The sequence below is a fragment of the Panthera uncia genome (genome assembly GCF_023721935.1).
Source record: "Panthera uncia isolate 11264 chromosome B3 unlocalized genomic scaffold, Puncia_PCG_1.0 HiC_scaffold_1, whole genome shotgun sequence".
In the NCBI taxonomy this organism is placed as follows: Eukaryota; Metazoa; Chordata; class Mammalia; order Carnivora; family Felidae; genus Panthera; species Panthera uncia.
The window spans coordinates 71,157,131-71,182,008 of NW_026057582.1; the positions used below are offsets into that span (position 1 = coordinate 71,157,131).

The 24,878-nt window shown below is 52.9% G+C and overlaps 5 protein-coding genes across 10 annotated transcripts; 2 read left to right on the forward strand and 3 right to left on the reverse strand.

The window, feature by feature from the left end:
- Positions 1-330: 330 nt before the first annotated feature.
- On the reverse strand, positions 331-3,539 carry LTB4R (leukotriene B4 receptor). 3 transcript variants are annotated; one of them, XR_007453750.1, is made up of 3 exons: positions 3,112-3,539; positions 1,130-2,517; positions 331-1,093 (listed from the first exon to the last, which is right to left on the reverse strand). XR_007453750.1 is itself a non-coding variant. In XM_049613002.1 (2 exons), the coding sequence occupies exon 2, from the start codon at positions 2,459-2,461 to the stop codon at positions 1,463-1,465; it is 999 nt and encodes a 332-aa protein (XP_049468959.1). In that variant the 5' UTR covers positions 2,462-2,517; positions 3,116-3,539; the 3' UTR covers positions 331-1,462. The 3 variants fall into 3 exon arrangements, 2 of the variants coding, with proteins under 2 accessions (XP_049468959.1, XP_049468958.1); XM_049613002.1 differs by having other exon boundaries at positions 331-2,517; positions 3,116-3,539; XM_049613001.1 differs by having other exon boundaries at positions 331-2,517.
- A 2,334-nt stretch (positions 3,540-5,873) lies between these two features.
- LTB4R2 (leukotriene B4 receptor 2) lies at positions 5,874-7,514 on the reverse strand. The gene has a single exon (XM_049613000.1). The coding sequence runs from the start codon at positions 7,395-7,397 to the stop codon at positions 6,321-6,323; it is 1,077 nt and encodes a 358-aa protein (XP_049468957.1). The 5' UTR covers positions 7,398-7,514; the 3' UTR covers positions 5,874-6,320.
- A 1,941-nt stretch (positions 7,515-9,455) lies between these two features.
- Positions 9,456-12,834, forward strand: CIDEB (cell death inducing DFFA like effector b). 2 transcript variants are annotated; one of them, XM_049613008.1, is made up of 5 exons: positions 9,456-10,532; positions 10,831-10,975; positions 11,819-11,968; positions 12,221-12,411; positions 12,749-12,834. In XM_049613008.1, the coding sequence occupies exons 1-5, from the start codon at positions 10,492-10,494 to the stop codon at positions 12,771-12,773; spliced, it is 552 nt and encodes a 183-aa protein (XP_049468965.1). In that variant the 5' UTR covers positions 9,456-10,491; the 3' UTR covers positions 12,774-12,834. The 2 variants fall into 2 exon arrangements, with proteins under 2 accessions (XP_049468965.1, XP_049468964.1); XM_049613007.1 differs by lacking the exon at positions 12,749-12,834 and adding an exon at positions 12,579-12,731 and having other exon boundaries at positions 9,459-10,532.
- A 308-nt stretch (positions 12,835-13,142) lies between these two features.
- On the reverse strand, positions 13,143-18,369 carry NOP9 (NOP9 nucleolar protein). Its single transcript, XM_049612996.1, has 10 exons — positions 18,032-18,369; positions 17,360-17,818; positions 16,499-16,609; positions 16,114-16,255; positions 15,805-15,997; positions 14,972-15,112; positions 14,458-14,583; positions 14,066-14,302; positions 13,748-13,853; positions 13,143-13,416 (listed from the first exon to the last, which is right to left on the reverse strand). Exons 1-10 carry the CDS (start codon positions 18,264-18,266, stop codon positions 13,259-13,261), a joined length of 1,908 nt encoding a protein of 635 aa, XP_049468953.1. The 5' UTR covers positions 18,267-18,369; the 3' UTR covers positions 13,143-13,258.
- Positions 18,370-18,415: 46 nt separating this feature from the next.
- DHRS1 (dehydrogenase/reductase 1) lies at positions 18,416-24,514 on the forward strand. Of its 3 annotated transcripts, none has more exons than XM_049613003.1 (9): positions 18,416-18,667; positions 19,094-19,267; positions 20,643-20,786; positions 20,948-21,027; positions 22,343-22,475; positions 22,790-22,936; positions 23,478-23,547; positions 23,861-23,941; positions 24,126-24,514. In XM_049613003.1, the coding sequence occupies exons 2-9, from the start codon at positions 19,118-19,120 to the stop codon at positions 24,260-24,262; spliced, it is 942 nt and encodes a 313-aa protein (XP_049468960.1). In that variant the 5' UTR covers positions 18,416-18,667; positions 19,094-19,117; the 3' UTR covers positions 24,263-24,514. The 3 variants fall into 3 exon arrangements, with proteins under 3 accessions (XP_049468960.1, XP_049468962.1, XP_049468961.1); XM_049613005.1 differs by lacking the exon at positions 18,416-18,667 and adding an exon at positions 18,699-18,871; XM_049613004.1 differs by lacking the exon at positions 18,416-18,667 and having other exon boundaries at positions 18,899-19,267.
- The last annotated feature ends 364 nt before the right edge of the window (positions 24,515-24,878 follow it).

Consider the following 24,878-nt stretch of genomic DNA (forward strand, 5'->3'; position numbering starts at 1 on the left):
CCGGGCAGATGGTTGTTTATGGCAGGCACAAGGCAACGTGTCTGTTTATCTTAGCTTGCCTGGAGGATAAGACAGAGCAGGCTACCTCAGGGTCAACAAGACTCCTTTCTTTTGCTAATTAGCTCCGCTCCAGGCAACTTCGCCCTGCTGAGGTCTATAACCTTGTTTACTTGCTTACCTATTCTGGTCCTTCCCTCCTGTGAAAGCAGCTTTCTGCTATTGCACTATTTTGGGGCACTTCCGCCCTGATTGCCTAATGTTGGATGCTTTCATCCTGTGGCTTCCTATTCCTCTATGCCTTTGTTCTATACTGGGGGCGCTTTTGCCCTGTTTACCTAATCTTGGATGCTTTCTTCCTGTGACTTTGTTAACCCATAGGTGCAAGCTCAGGGAATTCCTAAGCTTATTCCCCACACATTTTTAGCAGTCTGTGGGAGGTATCTTGACACCCTAGATTTGTTACAGATACTGCACATTTTGGATTTTTGGTCTTTCTCCTAGTTGGTCTTTGTTTATGGGAGAGATTCAAAAAGTACTCCGCTGCCATTTCTGCTACCATCTTCCTAAAATGCTGTCAGGACAGAGCCAGTCCAAGGCTCTCTAAAACAGTCATCCCTAGGAAAGAATGACTCATCCCTCTCACTTACAGGAATCTTAATTTCCTAAGAATGATGACTGGCACAGAGGGTCCTCAGCCTCAACCTGCTTCTGAGTGTATTTTAGGGGCTGGCAGAATGTTAATGTCCAGAATTCCAGGGGCTAAGATCTGATGACTTGGTTCTTAAGTGAGGCCTCCTTGGGAAATGAGGGGAGGGGAGGCAGTGCCCTAGAACATTGCCCACTGAAAGGACAAAGCTGAGTGGCAGGAAGTTGGAGTCATGGTAACAGCGATACCTATCATAAGCTTCAGGGTAAAGGTCCCAGAGCTGTGTTGTTTTCTCAGCTCATCTGCTGATTCAGGGAGTCTGGCATGATAAGCCCACATGGGTGGCCTTCTTCCATCTGCTCCTTCAGGAGTCTGTAAGACCTGTGCTCTAAGTATGATGGGCAGGGCACCTGCCTCAGAATGGGGGAGGAGAGGGGATTCTGGTTTCTGTATCTTTGTGTCCCTTCCAAAACTGAAAAGCACAGGAGGTGTGATGTGCCTCTCAACTGTTGAGAAGGATCCCCAGAAGAGCACCCAGCAGCAACCCTAATTCCCCATTATACACACACGCCCCACACACAGGGTTGACCCAATTTGAGGCTTCAGTTTTAATAGCAAAGCTGCCCCAGGCTTTCACTGGGCCCTCACCTGCCCCACCCCTCCCTCCTCTTCTGCTCCACCCCACTGGCGTTCTCCTCCTAGGGGTACAGCACTGGGCCAGGCCAACGTGGGGGCATTCCGCCAGGAGGAAAGCCGACCTTCCACCAACAGCGGCAGCACCACCACCACCACCACCCAGACCTAGTTCAGTTCGCTTCACTGGAGAGGGTTGGAGACGGTGAGGCTCTCGGTGGTGCCATTCTCGGGAGTGGCGGGGGCGCCCCTCACCGTCTGGGCCAGGGTGCCCCCGCGGCGGGTGCTGGACGCCTCGGAGCCGGTGGCCTCCAACAGCTTGGCGACGAAGCCCACGCCGGCCGAGCGCAGCAGGCCACCGCCGGCGCACGCGTACAGCACGGGGTTCACGCTACTGCTCAGAAAGGCCAGCGCGATGAACACGTAGCGCGCCAGGAGCAGCCGGTTCTGCAACGGCCCCGCCTCCCCGCCGGCCAGCAACCGGCCCGCCTCGGCCAAGTTCACCACGTGGTAGGGTAGCCAGAAGGCGGCGAAGGTCAGGATGATGAGCGCCACCAGGCGGCCCGTGCGGCGGCTTCGGCGGAAGCGCCGGGCCTGCAGCCTGCGACCGATGTCGGAGTAGCTGGCCACCACCACCAGGAAGGGCAGCAGGAAGCCGGTGAGGGCCTCGAAGAGTAGATGGAAGGCGTTGAGTCGTTCGCTGGGGTACTTCAGGAAGCACACCAGGCTCCAGTTGTTCGGTGCCAAGGTCACCGTGCGGTACACGACGACGGGCGTGGCCAGCAGAAGGGACATCACCCAGATGCCTGCCAGTACCCACCAGGCAACGGCCTTGGTACGAAACTTCTGGGACACAAAGGGGAGGGCAACCGCCAGCGAGCGGTCCAGACTCATGGTCGTGATCAGCAGGACGCTGGCGTACATGCTGACTCCGCAGACATAGTGAAACAGGCGGCAGGCAGCCAGTCCGAACACCCAGGTGCGTTGGGCCACGTTGTGGAGGAAAAAGGGGGCAGTAAGCAATACAGCCAAGTCGGCCAGGGCCAAGTTCAGCACCAACAAGGCAGTGACAGAGCGCTTCTGCATCTTTACCAGGATGCTCCACACCACAAAGCTGTTGCCGGGAAGCCCCACAACCAGTGCCACTGACAGGAGGATGATCGTCAGCAGAGCGATGAACATGACACCTAGTGAGGAGGTGCTGCAGAAGATGTAGCGTCCGGGGCCACTGCAAGGACCTGGAAGGTGAGGGTGAACACAGGCATGAGGGTGGGGGACCAAGGTTTCCCGACACCCTGGACACACCTAGCCTGAGTGCTCTAGCCGTCTCCAAATCAGCAGCATCAGTTGCACCTCTGCAATATACTGTCCTCACCACTGTCAACAGACCTGTCTTAAGGGGATCTGGCTGAGTAGAAACACTGATTTCCTAACTAGGCCCCGGGGCTCCTTCCTGCCCACAGACCCATTTGCAAAATACAGAGCAACAGCAGACCCTTTCTGCCTCCTTCTTTTCTGAAACCCAGAACCAAATGGCAGGGGCAGCAGGGTGGGGGGATGCTTTCCTTAACAAGGACACATCCTTCAAAAGGCTAGCTTCTCAGTAACCTGCCAGGCCCCGGGCCCCCTCAGTTCCAATGATTTCCACCAATCACCTCACTCTCTCCAGAGGTGCCCAGGGCCCACCAGGAATAACAGGGATGGGGAGGAGTTTGTGGATAGGAGACAGGAACAAATCCTCCCCAGTCAGGCTTTCTTTGGAAATTCCTTTGCCCTTTCGCTCATGGCTGTAACCTGCCCCACCACTACCTCCCTACTCTCAGGGTACTTACTTACAGACTTTGCCGTGTACTGGTTGGAGGCTGGTGCCAATCCCAAGGCCAGGGCAGAGTGGCGTAGCCTATTACCAGATCTGTCCCAGTTCCAGGGTCCTGGCCCCAGGTCTCGGTGCTGTCAGCTACGTTGGCCAGAGAGGAAGTACCAAGAAGCAGAGGAGGGGGAAGACACATCTTCCTGAGGGTGGGGCTGAAACTCCTAGCCCTCCCTTCACTGGGGAGGGGGGAGGGATGGTCTTTGTGTTCCAGAAGAGCCTAGCAGGGAGGAGGACTCCTCAGGGGTGGGACCAGATGAGAAGAGCCCAAGAAGGTGCAGGGAGAGGAAAGAGGGGTGAGGGGAGTGAGTAGGCTGGGGTGTGACCTCAGATGCAGGTCTAGACTGGAGAACTGCCCTGGGTCATACAGGAGAAGGAGGGAAGGAAGCTGGAGAAGGGAAATGGGCTCAGATTGAGAGGCCAGAATGTTGGATATCTTTACATGTCATGTAAATAATATCATGTAATAATTTTTAGATTAATAGGAAGTGAGCAACAACTAACAGTCTTGGGAGGCATCAAGACTTGGCAGAGAGACAAAGGAGAGATGCCACCTCCCTGGGAACTTCCTGTCCTCCAGGAAGATGTGGCTAGGTTATGGCTTTGGGTTTAGGTAACATCAGGACTTGAAGAGGACAGCACTCTGTCCTTGGCTTGGGTTCAAGACACAAGCAGAGTTGGGGGATGGGGCTCTTCCAGAACCCCCTATCCCTTCCCTCATGTAAAAAGATTGGTTCAATTCTTCTTCTTGGCAGAAGCCAAAGTCCAAAGGACCTCCTTTGTATTACACAGAATGCCAATTTCTTCCCCTTCCCCAACCACTTCCCTTGTGCTTGGCCGTGTGACTACCCTGCCACATGAATTTGGATTGAAGATCTGGGCGCTGGGCAAGGAGGTCAGCACCACCTCTTTCCTACCTTCTCATAGTTGGCTGTCCAGTCCCACCTCAGACACACAGAGAAAGTGGAGGCTGAGCATAGGGAGAGGAAGTAGGGGCAGTGATGCGTTATGCTTGCCCTGCCAGGAGGGGAAACCAGGAATGTACAGGGAGGAACAGCCCCAAGAATGGTCACTCTTCGGGGCGCCTGGGTGGCTCGGTCGGTTGAGCGTCCGACTTCGGCTCAGGTCATGATCTCCCAGTTTGTGGGTTCGAGCCCCGCGTCGGGCTCTGTGCTGACGGCTCAGAGCCTGGAGCCTGCTTCGGATTCCGTGTCTCCCTCTCTCTCTGCCCCTTCCCCGCTCATGCTCTGTCTCTCTCTATCTCTCAAAAATGAATAAACGTTAAAAAAAAATATTGTTAATAAAAAAAAAAGAATGGTCACTCTTCTCCCTTCCGGGAAGGAGTGCAGTCTCTCCCTTTGACCTCTTCTGCAGGGACTGAGAACTGAAAAGTCTTTCCTTCAATCTGACCATGAGCCTTTCTGCTTCCCTTCCAACTCTGTCACTTCCAACTCTGTCACTTCCCAGATGCACTTTGGTCCATCTTTGGTGGTCACTGAGGTCCTTTACCTTCTCTGCTTTGAGAAGGGCCAGTGCAGAGCTGACCCAGTAGCTGTGAGACAGAGGATGTGATGCAAAGAAATGGGCTGAAACCACAGCAGGAAGGCAGAGTTGAGGAAGGGCTTTCTGACCACAGAGGTTGTAAGACAGGGACTATGGAAGGGAGGAAGTTAGGGAGCTTCTGCCCTGACACATGAGAACAGGAAGAAGTTCCCGCTGTCAGTGTTGGAGGATGCAAGTTCTGGCCCAGAGCTCAGGGGTCAACCAGAGGCCCCTCCTGACAGAAACTGGGTTGTCTTCACCTCCTCTCCCAAACTGCTCCCCACTTCCATGTCTCTCAACAGCCTTTCTTCCTCCACCCCAGGCTAGATACTCTAAGCATACTTCCTGCCCCCCAGATCCAGAGCTCCACCCTGCCCCAGTTTGGGTGCCCCTGGCGTGACCCTGCAGACTGAATTTCCTTTACTCTTTCTTGGCCTCTGTCTGAGTGATGTGAATAGTCACTAAAGCAGAACCTGGGATGGTGGTCTGGGTGAGCACTCAGGTCACCAGCCATCTAGGTTTGCCAGGGACTGAGGATTGGGACAAGAAACTGTTGGTGCTGAAACTGGGAAAGTCTTGGGCAAACGGGGATGTTAGTCACCCTTGCGACCACATGTGTGTGCATGTGGACGTCCTCTGAACTCCATCCTACATCCTCAAACTCAAAAGCATCAGGATTCAGAACAGTTTGGGGACCTAGCGATAGAGAGATTCCAAAAGATGGGGGCCAAGGGGTATGGGGGGCAGTGAGCAACAGCTAACAGTCTTGGGAGGAGTCAAGACTTGGCAGAGAGAAAAAGGAGACCAAGGAGAGATGTCACCTCCCTGAGAACTTCCTGTCCTCCAGTCATTCATACAGTCCCTGTACCCCTCGCCCCAAGCCCCAAATGTCCCCTGGGTGAGCCTGTGCCTGCTCCTGGGCTCCTTTTTGAGTCAGGTGATCTTTGGGGGGAAGAGTTGGATTCAGAGAGGAAGACAGGGCTCCCAGCCTCCCTCCCCACACTGCACCAACCACAAGACAGGAAAACTTTCCTTTCTAACCCCACACATTGTCTTTCCCCTTCCAGAGCTGGCTTTTTCTCCACTCAACTCTTTCAGACCCCAGAAAGTGGCTCCCATCCCCATTTTCTCATTCAAGCCCCCATACCTTTCCTTCCTCTTTCTCCCTTTATTTCCGGAGCGGTCTATGGCTTGGCTGGAGGGAACCAGGCCACCCAGACTCAGGAGGACAAGTCAAGATGCCACTGAAGGCTGGCAGCACCCAGCCTTGGACTGACCCAGCAGAGAACCAGGTGGCTTCAGTACAACTCAGGCATAATGAACTACCAGTGTGGGCATGCTTAACCCATGATGTAATGCCCCCCTCCTCAGTGTATTTCACAGTAGCTATTGGCAACAAGTAAGCAGTTCTGGCACGTGGGCCCATGACGACCTGCAGGCACACAATATTCACTAACAAGGACCACCACCACTTGCAATCCCTCAGTTTGGAGGAACCTGGGCCTGCCCAGAAAGATCCAAACTGTGGCCAGAGAAGGCTCCCCAAACGCTCCAGTTGTTCCCTGAGTTCTGGGGGAGGGACAACGGAAGGGGATAGGGAAGAGCAGGCCGGGTTGGTAGGGTTTGGTGTCAAGGGTCCCATCCCTGACTGTCCTTCTCCACCCCGCCCCCAGGGTCTCCATCGCCCCGGCCCTGCCCCACCACTTTGAGCCGAGGGGTAGTTCGGAGCTCCATGGTCCCCTCCCTAGAGCGGCCCCCGCTTCGGGCCTCTCCAGAGCCCTCAAAGAGTCTTGTAAGGAAGCGGGGACCTGCCCGGGGCAGCAGATCCCCTGCGGTGAAGACGTAGAGCACCGGGTTGACGCTGGAGCTGAAGAAGGCCAAAGCTGTAGTTCCAGCTCTCGCTGCCTGGCCCGCCCCGCCCAGCCTGGCCAAGGCCCCTTCCGGCGGAGCCAGCGCGGCGACCACCTGCAGAATGTTGACCACGTGGTAGGGCGCCCAGAGCAAGCCGAAGGCGAGCACGATGGCGCTCACCAGCCGGCCCACCCGCGTCCTGCGCCGCCCGGCGCCCCAGCGGGCGCCCCGCAGCCGCGCCAGCGTCAAGCCGTAGCAGCCGAGCACCAGCCCGAAAGGAAGCACGAAGGCGGTCAGCGTCTCCAGGCTCAGGTGGGCCGCGGCGTGGGCCGGCGACGGGTGGCACAGCTGGCACACGCGGTCTCCCCACAGGTGGCGGTAGACGGCGGCCGGGGCGGCGAGCAGCAGAGCGGCCAGCCAGACGGCCAGCAGCAAGCGGCGGGCCAGGGCCGGACTGCGCAGCCGGGGCGCCAGGAAAGGGCGGGTGACGGCGAGGCAGCGCTGCAGGCTGAGCAGGCTGGTGAGCAGGACGCTGGCGTACATGCTGAGCGCGCACACGTAGTACACCGCCTTGCAGCCCGCCTGGCCCAGCGGCCACGCCTGCCCCGCCAGGAAGGTCGCGAAGAGAGGCGTGAGCAGCAGCACCGCGCCGTCGGCCAGCGCCAGGTGCAGCACCAGCGTGGCCGCCAGCGGTCGCCCCCTTGCGGGCCGCCAGCCCGCCAAGCTCCACACTACGAAGCCATTGCCCGGCAGTCCCAGCAGCGCCGCCAGCAGCAGGAAGGCCGTGCCTGTGACCCGAGAGGCCTTCCAGCTCAGCAGCGTCTCGTTCCCCGGGGGTCGGTAACAGGCCAGCATTCTGTGCCTACCGGGAGATGGAAAAGGCCATGGAGGGCATTTAGGGGGTGGGGCAAAAGCCCGGGGTACCCCTCATGCCAGGTGAGAAGGGACTGCGTTTCCTCCCACTTTCCTCTCTTCTAAGAGCCTTGACTGACTTCCTGACCTACCCTGGCCCCTACTCAATCACTACTTCTTGGAACCCAAATCCCCTGCTGTCAGTCAGCCGACCTCCCCAGTCCTGACTCCCAGGCTGCCAGTACCTCCACCTCTACCCCTTTAGCTGGGCTTCTTCTCTGTCCAGCCCCCATTCCTTATACCTTAGGGCAAAATGAGTGGTGGGAAGTAAAGGTGCATGCGCAGATCTACTTACCCACCTGGGAGCTAGTAGGATCAGACCCACGAGGGGGCTGAAGAAGCTGAAAGGCACAGCAGCAGTGAGTGAGGTGGCTACTCCTGTCCTCTGCCAGTTAGATTTGCAGTGTGAGACTAGGAATAGGGAGGGACGAGGTGGAGTTCTTCTCGGGCCTTTCCTGGGGCTCCTCCCGCACTCTACCCTTTCCCATCACTAACAGGTCCAGGCATGTGAGAGGCTGCTTCCCTAGGAAACAGGACTATCTGCAGGTATACAGATAAGGTTCCCTGATCGTGTAGGTGAGTAGGGACACTACAGAATCCTGGGTCCTGCATCTGTCCTCATCCCTCGGGCAGTTCTGGCCCCAGTTGTTGGGACAGTTGTCACCACGTGCTCAGGCTTCCCTGGCCTACACTCAGCAGAGAAGGTGACCCAAACTACTCATTCCCCCAACTGCTCTATCTTGACCTATTTCCTGACTTCTGATCCTGCTGAGCCCTCTTTTTCTTCAGCCTGCTACCTACTCCTCTTGATGAGGTTTTGGGGTTATAGGGGTGATGTCCAGAGCCGACGGCCAAGAAAGAATTCTTGAAGATGTCCTTGGTACAAAAAGGTGACTTTATTAAAGCACAGGAACAGAACCCGTGGGCAGGAAGAGCAGTTTATAAGTGTGAGGGGGTGATCCTTTATATACTGTGGAGCTGAAGGAGGTAAAGTCAAGAGGAAGTTTCTTGAAGGGATTTCCATATGCTAAAGAGGAGTTACAGATTGTTGGGGGCCTAGCTATTGCCAAGCTAGGGCTGTTTTGCCCTCTAGCAAAGTATTATCATTAAGACAGTAGGGAGCTCCTGGAGACTGGGCTATTGATGAGATTGCCCTTTTCTTGTAATTTACTAAGATATTTGTAAACTGATGGAGACTCGGGTCCTGTGATCTCTATCAGTTTAACCATTGTTTTCTGTTCTTATCTTTGTTCTTGCACAGCTAGGAGTGCCTGAGGAATATCACACATATCCCACCTGGGGGCAGGGGAGTTGTTAGTTTGTGCTCTGCCTTTAGCTTGCCTAATGCATCCACATCACTCTCATCTCTTACCTTATGCCCTGCTCCATTCTTTCTACTCCCAGGGCTCTCAAAGGGCTACCAATGACAGCTTTCAGTCACAGTGCTGAGTTCTGGGGGATGCATTGGAGGTACAAGGGACTTATCAGCTCTTTGAGGAATCATAACACATAACCACAAAGAGACCATCCTATGGAGCTACGAGATAAGAAGATAGGAAAGGATGCATTGGTAGAGACATACTGAAAAGGAGCCTTCTCTGGGTGAAGAGATCAGGCAAAGCCTGGAAATGCAGAAATTTGAGGGGGACCTAGTACACTGATAAAGTTGAGCTAAGGCAAAAGACCCCTCCAGTTACCAGCTAGAACTGGGCACTCCTTGGGAGCCAGGACACCAGTATTGTCTCAGTTTGGGTTACTTCCAAAGCACAGCCTGAATTAGCATGGGTACAGGTAATTCTGCATCTGGGAAGTCAGCTCAGGAAGTAGAAGTGAGGGAGCAGGGGAGGAGAGGGAAAAAGAGAGCCAAATAAGTGTGTTATTGAGTCTCTTCAGTAAGGATTAGGAAGCTCTCAGAATTACACAGAATGCCTTCCAGAAAGACAGAAGACTGGGGCACTGATGCCCAGCTTGCCTTCTTCACTGTTTGAGGGCTGTGCTAGAGGCATTATACACACTTGCAGCCTATACGTGTCAGGAGGCTGAGTGGGCTGCCGCAGCCTCAAACACCTAGGCAGGAAAGCAGAGATTTACACTCATGTGAGGGGTTCAGTCTTAGTGAGAGTCTGAGCTTCCATACAACTATCCACAACTATAGCTGAAATCAGAGATGGAACTCAGGGCACCCAAAGCTAGTCTTGATGCCATCAAAAGGCAACCCCCTTCCCCTTCACATCTCCTTCATGCCCATTCAGTGGCCAAAAGAGAAAGGTGAGAGAGAAAGTGACTAATGCAGTGTAGCTGAAGTGAGCAGTTCTGGAGATTGAAGCCAGAGAAATGTTGAGCCGACCCCTCCCCTAGACGGAGGAAGAAGCAGGAAAGCAGGAAGGCCAGGGTCCCAGACAGGATCCTGGTGATCCTGCATCCAGGGAGCAGGATCCATCCTCTCCTCACACACCACCCTGGCACACTGTCTCACCCTTCATTTCCTCCAAGCTCTGCCCATGATCCCACCTGCAGCCTGGCTTCCCCTTTCCTAATGCTGCAGTTTATGGCTTTCACAGTAGGTGGCAGCAAGTACAGTGCAAATCATGTATAACGCAGCTTCTCTAGGGTTGGGAGCCAGGAACTATTCCTAGAAATTCTCTCCATAGAAAGAAAACACCAGAGACCACATTCCATCCTTACATAGTTCCCATTTATCCTCAGCACACACTGCCATCAGACAGACAGACACACACGCACGCACGCACGCACGCACGCACGCACAAAAGCCTCATGACTTTTGCGGGCAACTCTGGGCCTTAATCTCTCCTCCACTATCCCATCTAGGCCCCTCCTCTCCCTCCCCTTGGACTTTGCCCTTCTTACTGGCCAGGCAGGGGGGACCAGAGTCCGGGATGACTCATCTCCCACCTCACTGGAGCTGAGATCCCAGCTGTGTAGCTGAAAACACCACCATTTCAGCCCCAGCACAGCAGAGAACCACACAGCCCAGAACTCAGTGGGAGAGGCAACTCCCCTGCTCCTTCCCTCCACCATGGAGTACCTCTCAGCCCTGAACCCCAGCGGTCTGCTCAGGTGATTTTTTTAACCCTCCTTTCTACCCTCCAACTCTGAGGATAGGGCATGGCAACAAAATTCCATTCAGCTCCCAGGAGACTCTGATACTCACTGCTTCTCTTTCCTGCCCCCACTTTCCACAACGGGCTTGTCCAGCTATGGAACCACCACTCACCACCTCCACTCCATGGTCTCTCCCTAGGCTACTCTGATCTGCAAGTCTAGATCCCTCCTTAACTCCCCAGGCACCCCACCCCATCATCCCTACTGCATTCACCAAACTCCTCACTTCTTGACCTTTCTTCCCAACTACCAGGTCAGTATCCAGTATGAGCTCTGAATTTGGCAGGAAAGTCTGGACTTCAGCTCCACCACCCCAGCGACCTTTCCGTGTCTGTGATCACAAGCGAACCACCCGGAAAGGTTTGACAGCTGCCACCCGCCAGGAACTGCTAGACAAGGTAAGTGAGCCAAATCCCTAAGTTCCTACTGCAGGGGCTAGAGAAGACTGAGAACTTACAGTGAGTGAGCAGAAAGGCTGAGGTTAGTTACATGGCTGCTCCTCCCTCTGGGGGCTAAAGGGGGAGGGGGGGCGGCGTGGTTCAGCCCAATGACCAACGCTGTATTTAGGTTATTTCTTTTCCAGGGGGTAGGAGGAGGAATAGCTAGGGAGGGTTGGGGGAATGGCATTCAGAAGTCAGTATGGAATGGTGATTCATATGACAAGTCAAGTTCAAGTCCAGATCCTACCACTTGCTAGTGTCACACTGTAGGAAGTTGTTCAACCTATCAAAACTTTAGTTTCTTGATCTACAAAAAGGGAATAATGTTACACCTTTCTCCTAGGGTTGTGGAAAGGAGTCAAAGAGGACATGTATGTAAAGTCTACATAGATACCTGGCACTAGTGAAGACTCAAAAAGGCTAAGGGTCATTGTTACTGAAAACAGTTTTCTGAGAGTGGGGGACAGTGAGGTAAGACACTGGAGAGAAGACAGAAGGATGGACCTCAAGAGAACCTGACTAGTTTTTCAATTCCAAACCACTAGGATTGGCTCAGAGGGTAACAGGGAAAGAGGACAATGACAGAGGAGCAACTAGGTTAAAAAAAAGTCAGCCCTTAGCGAGGGTCCCCCAACAACTAAGCACCAAGAGCTGGAGCCATTTGAAGAAGGGCAGTTTCCCAGGAAGTAGAGTTGGGGTGTCAACCAGCATCCAGAGCCAACCAGTGGATGTGGGGCAGCTGGAGAGGGAGGGGCATGGATAAGCCCTGCCCCTTCCCTCCTGCTTCCTGTGGCTGGGCAGGCACTGGAGGCCCTGCTGCTGAGTGGAATGCTAACACTGGTGCTGGAGGAGGATGGGACGGCCGTGGAGAGTGAGGACTTCTTCCAGCTTTTGGAGGATGACACGTGCCTGATGGTGCTGGAGTATGGGCAGAGCTGGACCCCCAACAGGGTGAGAGGCCCATAGTGGGGCTTGCTGTAGGCCACCAATCCTTTATATCTCTCCCAAGCTTCTCTAGCCCAACCGTGATCTTGGGGGCAGAGACACTGGGAGAGGTAAGGGGTTGCCAAGGACACCATTCAGGGGACAAAGAGTCCAGGCAAGGGTGGGTCTGACCCAGTGCTGGTGGGGAACTGTGTGCCCAGTGCACACCGTGGGTGTCAGGGTGTGAAGGTGCGTGGCACTGATGAGTGTACCCTACAGAGTGGGGTGCTGTCATACGGCCTGGGCCGGGAGAAGCCCAAGCACAGCAAGGACATCGCCCGTATCACCTTTGATGTATACAAGCAAAATCCTCGAGACCTCTTTGGCAGCCTCAATATCAAAGCCACATTCTATGGGCTCTACTCCATGAGTTGTGACTTTCAAGGACTCGGCCCAAAGAAAGTACTCAGGTCAGAGACCAATATATCGTATTTCCTCATCCCCTTGCAGTTGCAGCGCCCTTAATTCCTTCTTCTATACTCCCCTATCCATAATCTCTCCCTTGTGGAAAACCCCCTCTATAGCCTCCTCCCACGTTCCCCCACCCATCCGACTTCATCTTGTCTCTGCCCTTCAGGGAGCTCCTCCGTTGGACCTCTGCACTGCTGCAAGGGCTGGGCCATATGTTGCTGGGAATTTCCTCCAGCCTTCGCCATTTAATAGAAGGGGCCGAACAATGGCATTGGCAGCGGCAGGGTCGCCTTCATCCCTACTGAGAAGGGGCTCCAAGCTGCTTTCTGCCCCTAGATTCATTCCAAGAGACACACTGTGAGGATTGTGACAGCATCAGCTTTGGAGATCTGAAGACAGTGCAGATTAGGTAACTCACCTGATTTCCCCAATGCCTTCTGACCCCATTGTGACAGGCCCCATCAGCATAACGCCTTACACCCCTAGCCTATACCCTTTCCTGAAGAATGCTGTCCCTTCCTAGCCATCTTTCCAGCATCCCACTTACCCGGAAAGGCCACAAGCCTGTCCCCAAGTATCTTGACCCCACCCTGATCATTGCTACATCTAGATTCCTTGCAACTCCTCCTGTCCCTAAGCTTCCTAGTGCACTGAATTCAGCCCTTTCTGATTTTACCTTGAGATCTCTATTTCTTTATACCCTTTTCCCCAAAATAACAAAAGCATTTCCAATAAAAATATAAAAATGTTTATTAATAAGACTTTTGATTCCAACTTAAACTAAGAAGGGGACAGGACAGATACTCCCGCTACCCTCCCCATCACCCAGTCCCAGATCCAAAGGCCTCAGTCTTCAAGTATTGAGTTCAAAGCCCTCCTCCGCTTGGCCACTGCCCCCTGCTGCTGTTCCCAAGCCTCTCGGCGCTTCAGGAAAGTAGTCAGGGCCACATTTCGAGCCACATGGTGGCCAAAAGGGTCTCTTATCATCTCCTGGTTCCGCTCCCCTGCAAAGGGAATCACTCATGTTCAGTATCATCATGCAGTCACCCCCCGTGCTCAAAGCGACACTCCCTGGGTGAAGGTCCCTCCATTTTCCCTGGGCCCTGGGTTGGCCTCAGGGATAATACCTCAGTCTCCAAAGAACGGAAGCCAGGAGAGGGCGGGAGCACAGGGCTGCATAATCAGCAGAGGAAAGGAGGGCAGACTGCTAAGAACCCATGGTCAATACCACCCTTTTGAACTGAAGTCTCTGCTGTATTTAAGTCCCCTCCCCAGCCACTCAGCCATCTGGAGTGAGGAAGTTTGGAAAGGTTAGAGAGAGGTGCAGGTACTCACCTAGCTCGGCAGCAATTTCCTTCCGGGCCCCCAAGGTTGCTCCACTCCAGATGGCATCTAGCACTCGGCTGCCATGACGACTACAGGCCAGAGCCACGTATTGTCCCTGCAGTGAAACAAGCAAGGTAGGTCCCTCTGGGGCATTCCACAAAAGTGCATTGGGGAGGGGAACAGGGAAGTGAAGTTTCAGAAGTTTATGGGCTGAGTCAAAAGAGTCTGGGAACGATATATCCTCTCTGATTCTGAAGGACAGTCTCAGGGCAAGCTCATGTTCTCTTAAATGGATGTTGGTGGGGGAATCAAAGCAGAAACCAGAACCTTTAGGGTCTTAAGCACACGACGACGCTGCTTGCGCGTCACGGAGGGGCTGGTCAGGACAGCATCAAGCACGTGGGAGCCAGCAGGGTTCTGGGCGAGAGTCAGAAGTTGTGGTCCTGTCAAGGCACCCAGACTTCGAAGTACGATACCAGGGCTAGAGAAGTGCAGCAGATGCTGAAGCAGAAGAGACCCAAGGACTGTCACTTCCCCCAGAGCCCTGGCCGTGCCCATTTCCACCTGGTAGGACAGAAACAGGGATTTAGGAGGCAGCCACCAAAGTGCCACCCCCACCTGGATGAAGCCAGAGATCCCCACACCCTCACCACAAGGGTGAAGGACTTTTTAAACCCTGGCCCCAATTAGTCAATGACTTGGCCCCTCTCCTACCTCACCTGGTGCTCTGCGGGCACTGCCCCTTCCTCCTCTGCCAGTCTATAGTATACCTCATAAGCCGTCAAAGTGGCAAAGAGAGGCACACAAGCCACTTGCCGGGAAGGGGGCTCCGCACAGTGGAATGCCTAGAGGAGAAGACAAAACATGATGAATCAGAGAGCTACCTCATCCCTAACCCCGACTCTCTAGACAGAGGAAAGCATTCAGGAGATGTGAGAATGTAAGCTGCATAAGGGCAGGATCTCATCTGCCTTGCTGTATCTCCAGCCCCTATACACATAAAAGGGGTTGAATAAACATTTATTCCTTAAATAAACTGCTCTCTTAGTTCTGGGAGACAATTTTCATTCCAGGGCTATGAGATGGGTTTGGCCTCATTTCTCCCTGGATCTGTGAACTCCCTGGACATTAGACCTCTTGAGTCCAGAGATACAACCACTGAAGATGAGAGAGGTCCTAACAGGTGGAATTTGAACTGAGGGCATAAACAGGTTGGGGGCAACACCTACTCACCTCCAACAACAGCTGCAGGACCCGGGCTTGGTGGGCCCCAACTCTGCGGCAGGCCCCCACCAGGGCAATGACCACCCCCGGGTGACCTTGAGCCAGCACAGCTTCCAGGGCAGGGCTCAGCTCCTCAAACACGGGGGACAGCTGAGGGGAGACACAGAATGAGGAATCTTTGGCATTCTGTAACAGTGGACTGAGTTATTCAGAGAAATCTTCCTGCTGAAAACAACTAGAAGTGCTAGATAAGCACGGCCAATATCAGAATTTGGGTTTGGCCAGATAAAGTCTAGGACAAGGGGGCAGTCTTAGAGGTGCTGCCTCACATGAGGGAAGCAGCAATACTTTAAATGGCCACACTCTCAAGATAAGGGGATACTGGAATCAAATCTGCCCTTCTAGGGGCGCCTAGCTATCTCCGTCAGCAGAGCACACAGCTCTTGATCTTGGGTTGTGAGTTCAAGCCCCACATTTGGTGTAGAGATTACTTAAAAATAAAATCTTAAAAAAAAAAAAAAAATCTACCCTTCTACCCCAACTCCCAACTCTGTATTGCTACAGATAGTTGACCACAAACACGGGTCATGGAACCTCAAGCTGCATATTTGGATTAAGCCAGTCGCCTGCTGGTATTGGAACCCGAGAAGCCAAAACAAATCCTTTCTGAGAAGGCACTTTCGTCATAAGCTCTGAGTAACCCCCAGGAATAACTTCAAGGGGAATGGCCAGCACACACTCAGAGATGCAGAGGCAGGCACACAATAAAATAAGGCACAATGAACAAAAACTAGCAGAAATAACAGAGCACAGAAACAGATCCGGCCCCACTCTCAACTCACCAGCTCAGCGGTAGTAACAGCATCCAGTAAACGCTGCAAAGGGAAGTTGGCAATGGGGTGTGCAGCCAGGGTCTGCAGCTGCCCTTGGAAGTGATCCTCAAAGAGGCTCTGGAGCCTCGGGGGCTCCAACACCAGCAGCACTTGCTCCAGGAGTCTAGAGCTCGTCTGATCCCGCAGAAATAGCAGTAGGGGGCTAGGGACAAGGAGAAGGTGATCAAGCAGCCTTTACTGCATCTAAAATACCCATATCACTTCATTCACTTCACACAGCCTCATCAACTTTGGTGGACCCTGAGGCCTAGACCATACCTGCCATCTGCTGAGGAATTGCGGCTACTCAGATAGCCAATCACAGCATTGCAGAGCTGAGCACAAAACTGGGGCAGTTTGCGGTGTAAGATTTGTAAGGCCACTTGAAGGCAGAAGCTGGAGATCTTGTCAGTGATAAATACTGAGGGAAAGGGCAGAAAAAATAAAAGCAGCTCTTCCAAAATCCAGACAACCTGTACAACCTCAAACCTCAAGCAAAAGATATCAGGGACTTTGGATGTAAAAGCTCTATACAGAGTCTTTGCAATATCAAACCCGATCAGATTTGAAAAGGAATAAGACTGATCGAAGTAAGGGCCTCAGATGATGACAGTTCACCTCTAGAAAAGCAGGTCCTAGACCCTCCTCCTTTTTCCCTCCTTACCAGCGATGTCCTTCAGAAAGCAGGAGCTCAGGTCCTGAAGGCGATTCAAGAAGGTTTCAGGGACCTCAAAATCAGATGGCTTACCTTCCCGAGTTGGGGCCCTTTGGGCTTCTGAAAGAAGACCAAGAACACGTGCAGTGCTGGGATCACAAACTACCATCCAGGAGGGAGAATAGTCCCATAGATGAGCAAGAATTCAGCTTGGAGATGCAGAACACATATGAATACCTCTTCTCATCTGGATGACTAAACAGAGACTATGTTTCTGTTTTAATTTTTCTAAGAAATTTCAACAGCTCCCCAGTGGTCTGTAGAAGATAGGCCAAACTCTCAGGACTTCAAGGCCTCATCTAAACTCTCTAACCTTATTTCCCACAGTTTTTCAAACTGTAGCTCGCTGCCTACAAATGCATCATAAAATCACTTTAGTGGATCTTAACCAGCAATTTTTCAATAGAATAGAATAGAATAAAACAGAAAAGAAAATATCAGAATGGGTTGTATATATATTATCTTCTCAAAGTTCTGCTTGAGTCCAATATATGTATACATACACAGACGCATGTTCAGTGATGTTTAAAACAAAAAAAATCTGTGAGTTGTGGTTTAAAAAAATTTGACACCCATTCCTCATGAATCACCTCTTACCCCTGGCCTATTCTACTAGCTGTCCCCCAAACACACCTATGCATCCTCACGTCTGGGCCTCTGTGTGCACTAATCTTTGGCCTGTTAAGTCTTGTCCTAATTTCTCTGCTAATTCTTTAAGGTCAGCAAGAATTACTCTTCTGCTTACTCTCTTCTACTGGACTTCCTAAACTCTCCTCTCCTCTACATCCACTTTCCTCTTGTAATACTTACCAGGTGACTGAGAGCCACGGTGCCTGGTTCTCTCAGACTCCAGAAGAGTCCCTCCCAACACCTGTAGCAGAGTTCTGACCACGAAGCTGCCATGTGTGTCTCCACAGTAGAAAAGAAAATCATCACACACCTTGGAGGCTAGTCCCAAAACCAGCTCCTCCAGAGTCTCCAAGGGACCATCCTTGCCATCCTCCTCCTCTTCCACGTCCTCCTCCTCTTTCTCTGCAGGGCTCCCCAGCAATCGAGGCAGCTGCAGCAAAGCACTTTGCAATACATGCACCCCGCATCGATGACAGGCCACAAAGCGGAAGTTGGAGCGCAAAGTAGCCCATACTCGACACAGCGGTTTCAGGGGACTAAATCCCAGCAGTTCCTGCATAATCTCACTGCCAGTCCTGTTTGTGGCCAAGGCTAGGGCCTCAGCTTCCACTTCCTTCAAAACATTGTGCACCATCAGTTCTGAACAGACAAGAAAAGAAATATTTCAGAGACTAAGAGGAGGATGGTTATGTTCCATTAGTTAACTAAAGGAGGGAGAGGGGAGCAATGAAGAGGATATGGGAGACATAGACTAAGTCCCTATGCCCTGGGGACCCATGAAAATTCTCCTGCCTATCCCAGAACTTATGCCCAGCGAATCCCACTTTTAGTCTCACCCTGAAGTCTCCCCACCTCGTTCTTCTCCGGTCTCAGGAGCCTCTTTCAGGGCTGACAGCGCCTGGCGGAAATACCCCAGAGCTTCGGGGCTCAGGTGAGGGTGCGCGTCTTGGGCTGGCTCCGAGCTTCTGTCCGGAGGCCGCTGGCGGCCTGGTGGGGGGCGCCCCGATCCCTTGGCCCCGCGCCCCCGTTTGTCACCAGCTGGAAACCGGCGCCCAGCCTTGTGGAGGGAGCGCGGACCCAGTCCCATGAGTGCTGAAGGCTGTGTCCGTCCGCGATAGCGTCTCCAGTCGCAGAGGAACGTCACGCACGTAGGAGCGTGCCGGGTCCGGACCGAGTTTAGGAAGGCCGGCGTGCTCGGCGCGCAGCATATACGTCACGGTATTGGCGACAGCCCCTAGCCGGGTGACTGTGTGTGTTCCCAGGTCGCCCCGCCTCCAGTCGCCAGTCCTGGCCCCAGCACCGCCTCCCGTGCTCTCTGACCCTCTCCTCCAAGCCCTCCGCTGATCCCGGACGGGAACGCGGGCTGGCACCCCAGCCTCACACTCTGATCCAGTTGCAGTCACCTGGTCCCGCCCCCGCAGCCAGAATCGAAGTCCTAGAGTCCAAGGACTTTGCCTGCTAGACGGCGCCGGGACTGCAGGAGCGCAGGTAAAGGGCGCGAGCTCCCCTCCTGCGTGCCCGGGCCCCGCTCTTACCCCCGACCCGGAAGCCGCCCCTCCGGGCTCAGCCCGCCAGGGCCACGCCAGAGGCCAGAGCTCTGGATAGCCCAGGACGCTGCGTGGACCCGCCGTTGAGGGGCTGCCGCGCTGAGCGCCCCCCACCCGGTCAACCCCTTTCAGAGAGTCCTTACAAGTGGGTAGCCCTGGACAGTCCCACCGAGCCCCCTTATTTACTTCTTGGCCTGCCAAAAAGGACGAACAGCCTTGCCCTGGGGTTTGCACCGTTTTCCCGCTCTGAAACTTCTCTCTTCTCACAGGATCCTAACCTTGGCTCCCCCTCCCTCCCGCTATCCGGGTCCCCCTTCCACATACACGAGATGCAGGCTTCCCTCAGAGCAAGTCTTTGCTTCCATAGATTTTCCCCCTTTGCATGTGAGTCATGGCAGCTCCCATGAAGGGCCAAGTGTGCGTGGTGACCGGTGCTTCCAGAGGTATTGGCCGCGGCATCGCCTTGCAACTCTGCCAGGCAGGTGCCACAGTTTACATCACTGGCCGCCATATGGACACGCTGCGGGCCACTGCTGAGGAGGTGGGTGCTTCCTCTGGAACAAGTGGGACACACACCACCTGAGGTAGCCCTTCCCATTAACCACTCCTTCCACTAATCCCTTATCTGAAACCATTATATTCCTCCACGAAATGTGAATATTTATTCAGACTGGAATAAATGAAGCCCATAAATGACTTCAGATCAGGTCAAATTTTGCCAATAAGTGAGTTTTATGAAAAAAAAACCTTCTGTTTGAAACCTTCAGGGATTTTGGAATTGCAGCTGAAGGGTTGTGGACCTGTGCTTTCCTTTATTTTAGGAAAGACTTTATTGAGCTGTACACTTTCACTTGACTTTTTTTTTTTTCTTTACTGGATTTCAGTTTTAAAAAATATATTTGGTGGGGTGCCTGGGTGGCTCAGTCGGTTAAGCGTCCGACTTCAACTCAGGTCACGATCTCATGGTCCGTGAGTTCGAGTCCCGCGTCGGGCTCTGGGCTGATGGCTCAGAGCCTGGAGCCTGCTTCCGATTCTGTGTCTCCCTCTCTCTCTCTGCCCCTCCCCCATTCATGCTCTGTCTCTCTCTGTCTCAAAAATAAATAAACGTTAAAAAAAAAAAAAAAAATAAAAAAATATTTGGTTTGCTAGAAGCACTGGGGTTACCAAGATAAATAAGATGTCACTTCTGCTTTGGAAAGATAGGACCCAGCAGGAAATCAGAGGCAGACACAGAATGCTCTGGGAGCACGGGGGAGCAGTTAGGAGGCAAGAAGGTAAGAGGGTGGGAACTAGAACATGGATCTGGAGAATAGGAGGATTGGTCCTGAATAAGGTATTTCTTCTTCCTTTGAAGTTAGAGGATGGGGACTCATTTGTGAAGGGTGAAGTAGAACGGAAAGTAGAAATAGTTCATGCCTGAGAGTTTTTGATTTTTCAGTAACTAGGCAGGAGCATTGGTGATGTGAGGGTAAGAGGGCCAGGACAGAGGAGAGGTTACACGTGAGTGGTGAAGAGTGGGAGCTTAGGGTGTGAATGATGGAAATGACCAAGGATGAGGAAGAAGAGAGATATTCCTTTCCCAGGAGCATCCCCCCTTCCCTATTTGTCCCTTGCCTTCCAGTAAGAGTGTACAACGACTTGCACCTGGTAGGCCTCCGTAAATGTAGTTTTTAAGCTTGAGATCCCAATCTGTTTCCCTCTATAGAGAAAGGACCTAGCATTCCTGAAACTCCTCAAACAGACACCAGAGGGCAGTATTGCTCACCATATTCCCTCAGCTGCTGGCTTTGATTCCTACTTTTGCCTTCTTAGTGCCCCCTCCCCTTCTCAGCTCCTCCCAAGCTGGGAGTTGAAGAGGGTTGCCTTATGTCTCACACTCATGTAACTATAAGCTCATATCCCCTCTGTCTCTCCAGGCACAGTCTCGAGGGGGCCAGTGTGTGCCTGTGGTATGCGATTCAAGCCAGGAGAGTGAAGTGCAAAGCCTGTTTGAGCAAGTGGATCGGGAACAGCAGGGGCGTCTGGATGTGCTGGTCAACAACGCCTACGCTGGGGTCCTGGTACCCTTTACACTTTGGTTCCAGCTCCACATCCCTAACCTCCCCCTCTGACCCCTGAGTCCTGAGTCCTTATCCCCACTCATTGTCCCTTTCATTATCCAGCCCCTCATACCTGTCTGCCTTTAGATCATCCAATTTACAACACTCCCTTTGCCTTCCAGGCAATTATAAAGAACACTAAGAAGGCATTCTGGGAAAGCCCTGCCTCCATCTGGGATGATATCAACAATGTTGGACTCAGGTAAGTGTTCCCTTTGTCCCAGGGTCTGGGTTCTCCTCATTCAGTCAGCTGAGGGCCTGGACCATTCCTCATATGCCCGCCCTTGTTCTCTGACCTCCCCATCTCTTTCTTCTTCTCTTTGTCCCATTTGTTTCACACCTCTGGAAAATTTCCATCCAGTTGGATCCGTACCTGGCAACATTGACTTTTACCTTGTTTCTGTCAGAACTGACACAACTGAACTTGCTCTTGGCCTCTCTCCGGCCTCACTCTGCACATCCAAGTGCGTGATCGGAAGGAAGCCTCCCTCTTTGAATAATGCACACCACCTGTAGTTGATATTAACAAAAAAAAGAAATTCTTTTGTCTTAGATCAAGAGAAGGTCAATGAGGGTGAGTGCCAGCCATGTTAGCCTCCACATCCTCACTCCAGATCCATAGGCAAGGGCACTCCAACATCAGAGTTACACATACATGTGCATGGGAGTGAGATGAAACACAGCACGAAGAGTTCACCTAGCATGACACACCACTTGTGTCTCTTTTTTATTGTTGGAACGGTAGTGCCCTCTCAGAAACTGCATTCCATGGGGGTGTGATCAGCCACCTGTGGGAGTAACTAAGAGATTATCTGAAAATCTGTGCCTAAAGCATTTTAAGAACACCCACAGCTTCTTGTGGAAATACCAAGGAAGCAGGATTAGAATCCAGTTGTGATTTCCAAGGCAGAAGAAAGATTATGAGGACAGAGAGGGATGGTCAGCCAAGAGGCAAGAAAAGAAAACCTAAAATGCTGATAATTGGCAGTTATGGCCCACATGCTTAGCCTTCCAAAGAGAGGCCTTCCACTCCCTCATCTCTTGCAGGTCAGAGTTTTGAGCCTGGGCAGAGGCCCAGGCCTTGGTCCCTGAGCCATGATGAATTTTCCAAGATAAAGGCCATTTTGTGAGCCTCTGGGAAGCCCACCAACATGTCCTCATCTCCCCCCCCCACTCACATACACATTTACTGTGCCTTTCCTTTGCATTACCTTAGATTGGGCTTTCCTTTTGAAACTATAATTCTCTCTACCTGTTTTCACTCGGAGGATCCTGTTTCCCATGCAAATGAAATGTTTTTCTGGTTACCGAGTATATGTGTGCTGGGTTTTCCCTACATAGGAGAATGGAAAACTGAGTTTTTCCTTTACACGCATCCATTGGTGGTTCCTTTTACCACTGTTGCTCTCAGGAAGTGGCCTCTAGCCTTAGAGGGCAGAGGAAGCTGCCAGGGCTACAGCAGCCAGGCCAGCAGTGAACGTCATGTATTCCTTCTCCTTCCTTGCCCCACCTTCTAGAGGTCACTACTTGTGCTCAGTGTATGGAGCACGGCTCATGGTACCAGCTGGCCGGGGACTCATCGTGGTCATCTCCTCCATTGGGGGGCTGCAGTATCTCTTCAATGTCCCCTATGGTGTTGGCAAAGCTGCGGTGAGGACCCAGGAGCACAGGGGTTAGGGAGGCATCAGACAGTGATGGTACCCATAGCTCAGGAGATCCGATCCCCAATGATCAGAGTAGTAAGGCCCACTGGCCCCCACCTCTCCCTCTGCGCCTTCATAAACAGTCCCTTTGCCTGGGCTCCCCTTGGGTGGCCAGGGTAGGCAGCACACTGGGGAAGGTGGACAGCTGAGACAGGGCTCCTGAGAAGGGCTGGGGCATCCTCAGCAGAAGCAAGGAAGGCAGGGGAGGAAGGTGATGTGGCCGGGCACCCTGGCTCTCCCCTGCCTTCTGTCCTTCTACAGTGCGACAGGCTGGCTGCTGACTGTGCCCAGGAGCTGCGGCGCCACGGGGTCAGCTATGTGTCTCTGTGGCCAGGGTTGGTGCAGACAGAACTACTGAAGGAGGTTGTGATGAAAAACAACAATGCTGATGATCCCCTGTTGAAGCAGGTTGGCAGGGGGAGGGCGAAGGAGGCAGGGAATGCAAAGGAATCAGCTTCTCCATCCTCAATGACAAGACAGTAACAAAGAGGAAATACCCAGGTGCCTACTGTGGCAGGAGCAGGGCCGAGCAGCATACATACATTATGTCCTTTCATCCAGCAAAGGAGATATTATCTCCATTTTGCAGATGGCAATTCTGAAACCTGGAAAGGTTAGAAACTTGCTCAAGGTCATGTATGCCATAAATGGAAAAGCTTCCTTCCCCGAAGCCCATGCTGTTGACCCCTGCCCTGAACTAACCTAGAAGGTCCAGACATAGTTGACATCCCAAGATCCTTCCACTTAGGAAAGGCAGTGCGTCCTGGTGCCAGGGTACAGGATGTACCTGGAGGTAGGGAGGAGCGGCTCAAGCATCTTCTAAGATTCTGGGTCCTGCAGGTGCAGTGATGAGGGCCTGTCTCTCTTGGAATAGAAGCTAAAAGTGGGAAAGAAATTCGGGCAGTTCTCTTGGAAATTAACCCTTCACTTCTCTGCCCCTGTGTTTCAGTTCAGATCTGATTTCAGCTCTGCAGAGACCACAGAAATGAGTGGCAAATGTGTGGTGGCTTTGGCAACAGGTAAAGCGATTGGGAGCAGGTGGTAACAAGAAAGGGCATGGAGAATCTGCAGGGTGGTGGTAGCCAGTTCTGGGTCCTGGCTCAGGAGGTGGTTGAGGAATATGCCCTTCTTTTCTCCGGCTTCTGGACCCTATGTGGGCCCAGTTTGAGGTTTGGGAGCCGCAGGAAGTATAGCCAGGAGTCAGAGGCCTAGGAATAGAAAGAAAGAATTCTGGGCACCGAAGCCTGTTTCAGTGGTGCCCTGTCCCACTGGGCCCAAACCTTGTCACACTGCATCACTGCCATGCCTTCTCAGCTGTATTTGTGCCCACAGACCCCAATATCCTGAGCCTGAGTGGGAAGGTGCTGCCATCTTGTGACCTTGCTCGACGCTATGGGCTTCGGGATGTGGATGGTAAGAGCTCTGGCCCAGCAGCCAGCCTGGACCTCCCTTCCTCCGTTCCCTGCTCACTTCACCTTCTCCCACACTTTCTCCCCATTCCTCCCTCACATCCCACTCAGGCTCTTTAGCCTAGGCGGAGGTGTCTGAGGAGTGGGAAATGACAGTGTAACCCTTCTCTTCTTCCTGTGCTCCACAGGCCGCCCCGTCCAAGACTATTTGTCTTTGAGCTCAGTTCTCTCTCATGTCTCCACCATGGGCTGGCTGGCCTCCTACTTGCCTGGCTTCCTCCGTATGCCCAAGTGGATTATGACCCTCTACACTAGCAAATTCTAACCCTCCTGGCCTGACTTCACAACTGTTCTCCCTTGGGCTATGTGGTAGGGCCTGACTCCGTGAAACAAGTCAGCCTCTCCTGCCTACCTCATACCCTTGATATGAAGAGAAGACCTCCACTGTATGTCCTGGGTGAGCCCTCGGGGCCCTTAGATACTTCTTTATGCCTTAATTTTACTTGCCCCTACATTTTACTTTTTGCCTTAGTATTGAAAAACATCCTGCAGGCTAATAAACATCTCATTTCTCTTTCAACAAATTTTTGACTGCTGGTTCTGTCTGTGCTTAGCCAGTGTTAAGTACTTGAGAGAAAGACTCCAAGACATACATGCAAGCTGTTTAGGTCCTCAAGGAGCTTGCTAGGACAAGGCCCCTTTCCTCCACATCTGTTCCTACTCTTCCCTCTAGAGCTGCCCAGCTCAAGGGCACCTGCTCTTCAGCTGCGAGGCCCGTTTCCACACCTCAGCTGGGGAGCAGGGTCCCTCCCCAACCAGAAGCTGGCACACCCCTATCTCTCAGTACTTTTCCACCCCCTCATTCCACCATCTCTTTAGGAATGTCTGCTGCCTTCCAGCTGGGCCTGCTCTTGGCACAGCAAGGGCAGATTCCTTGGTAT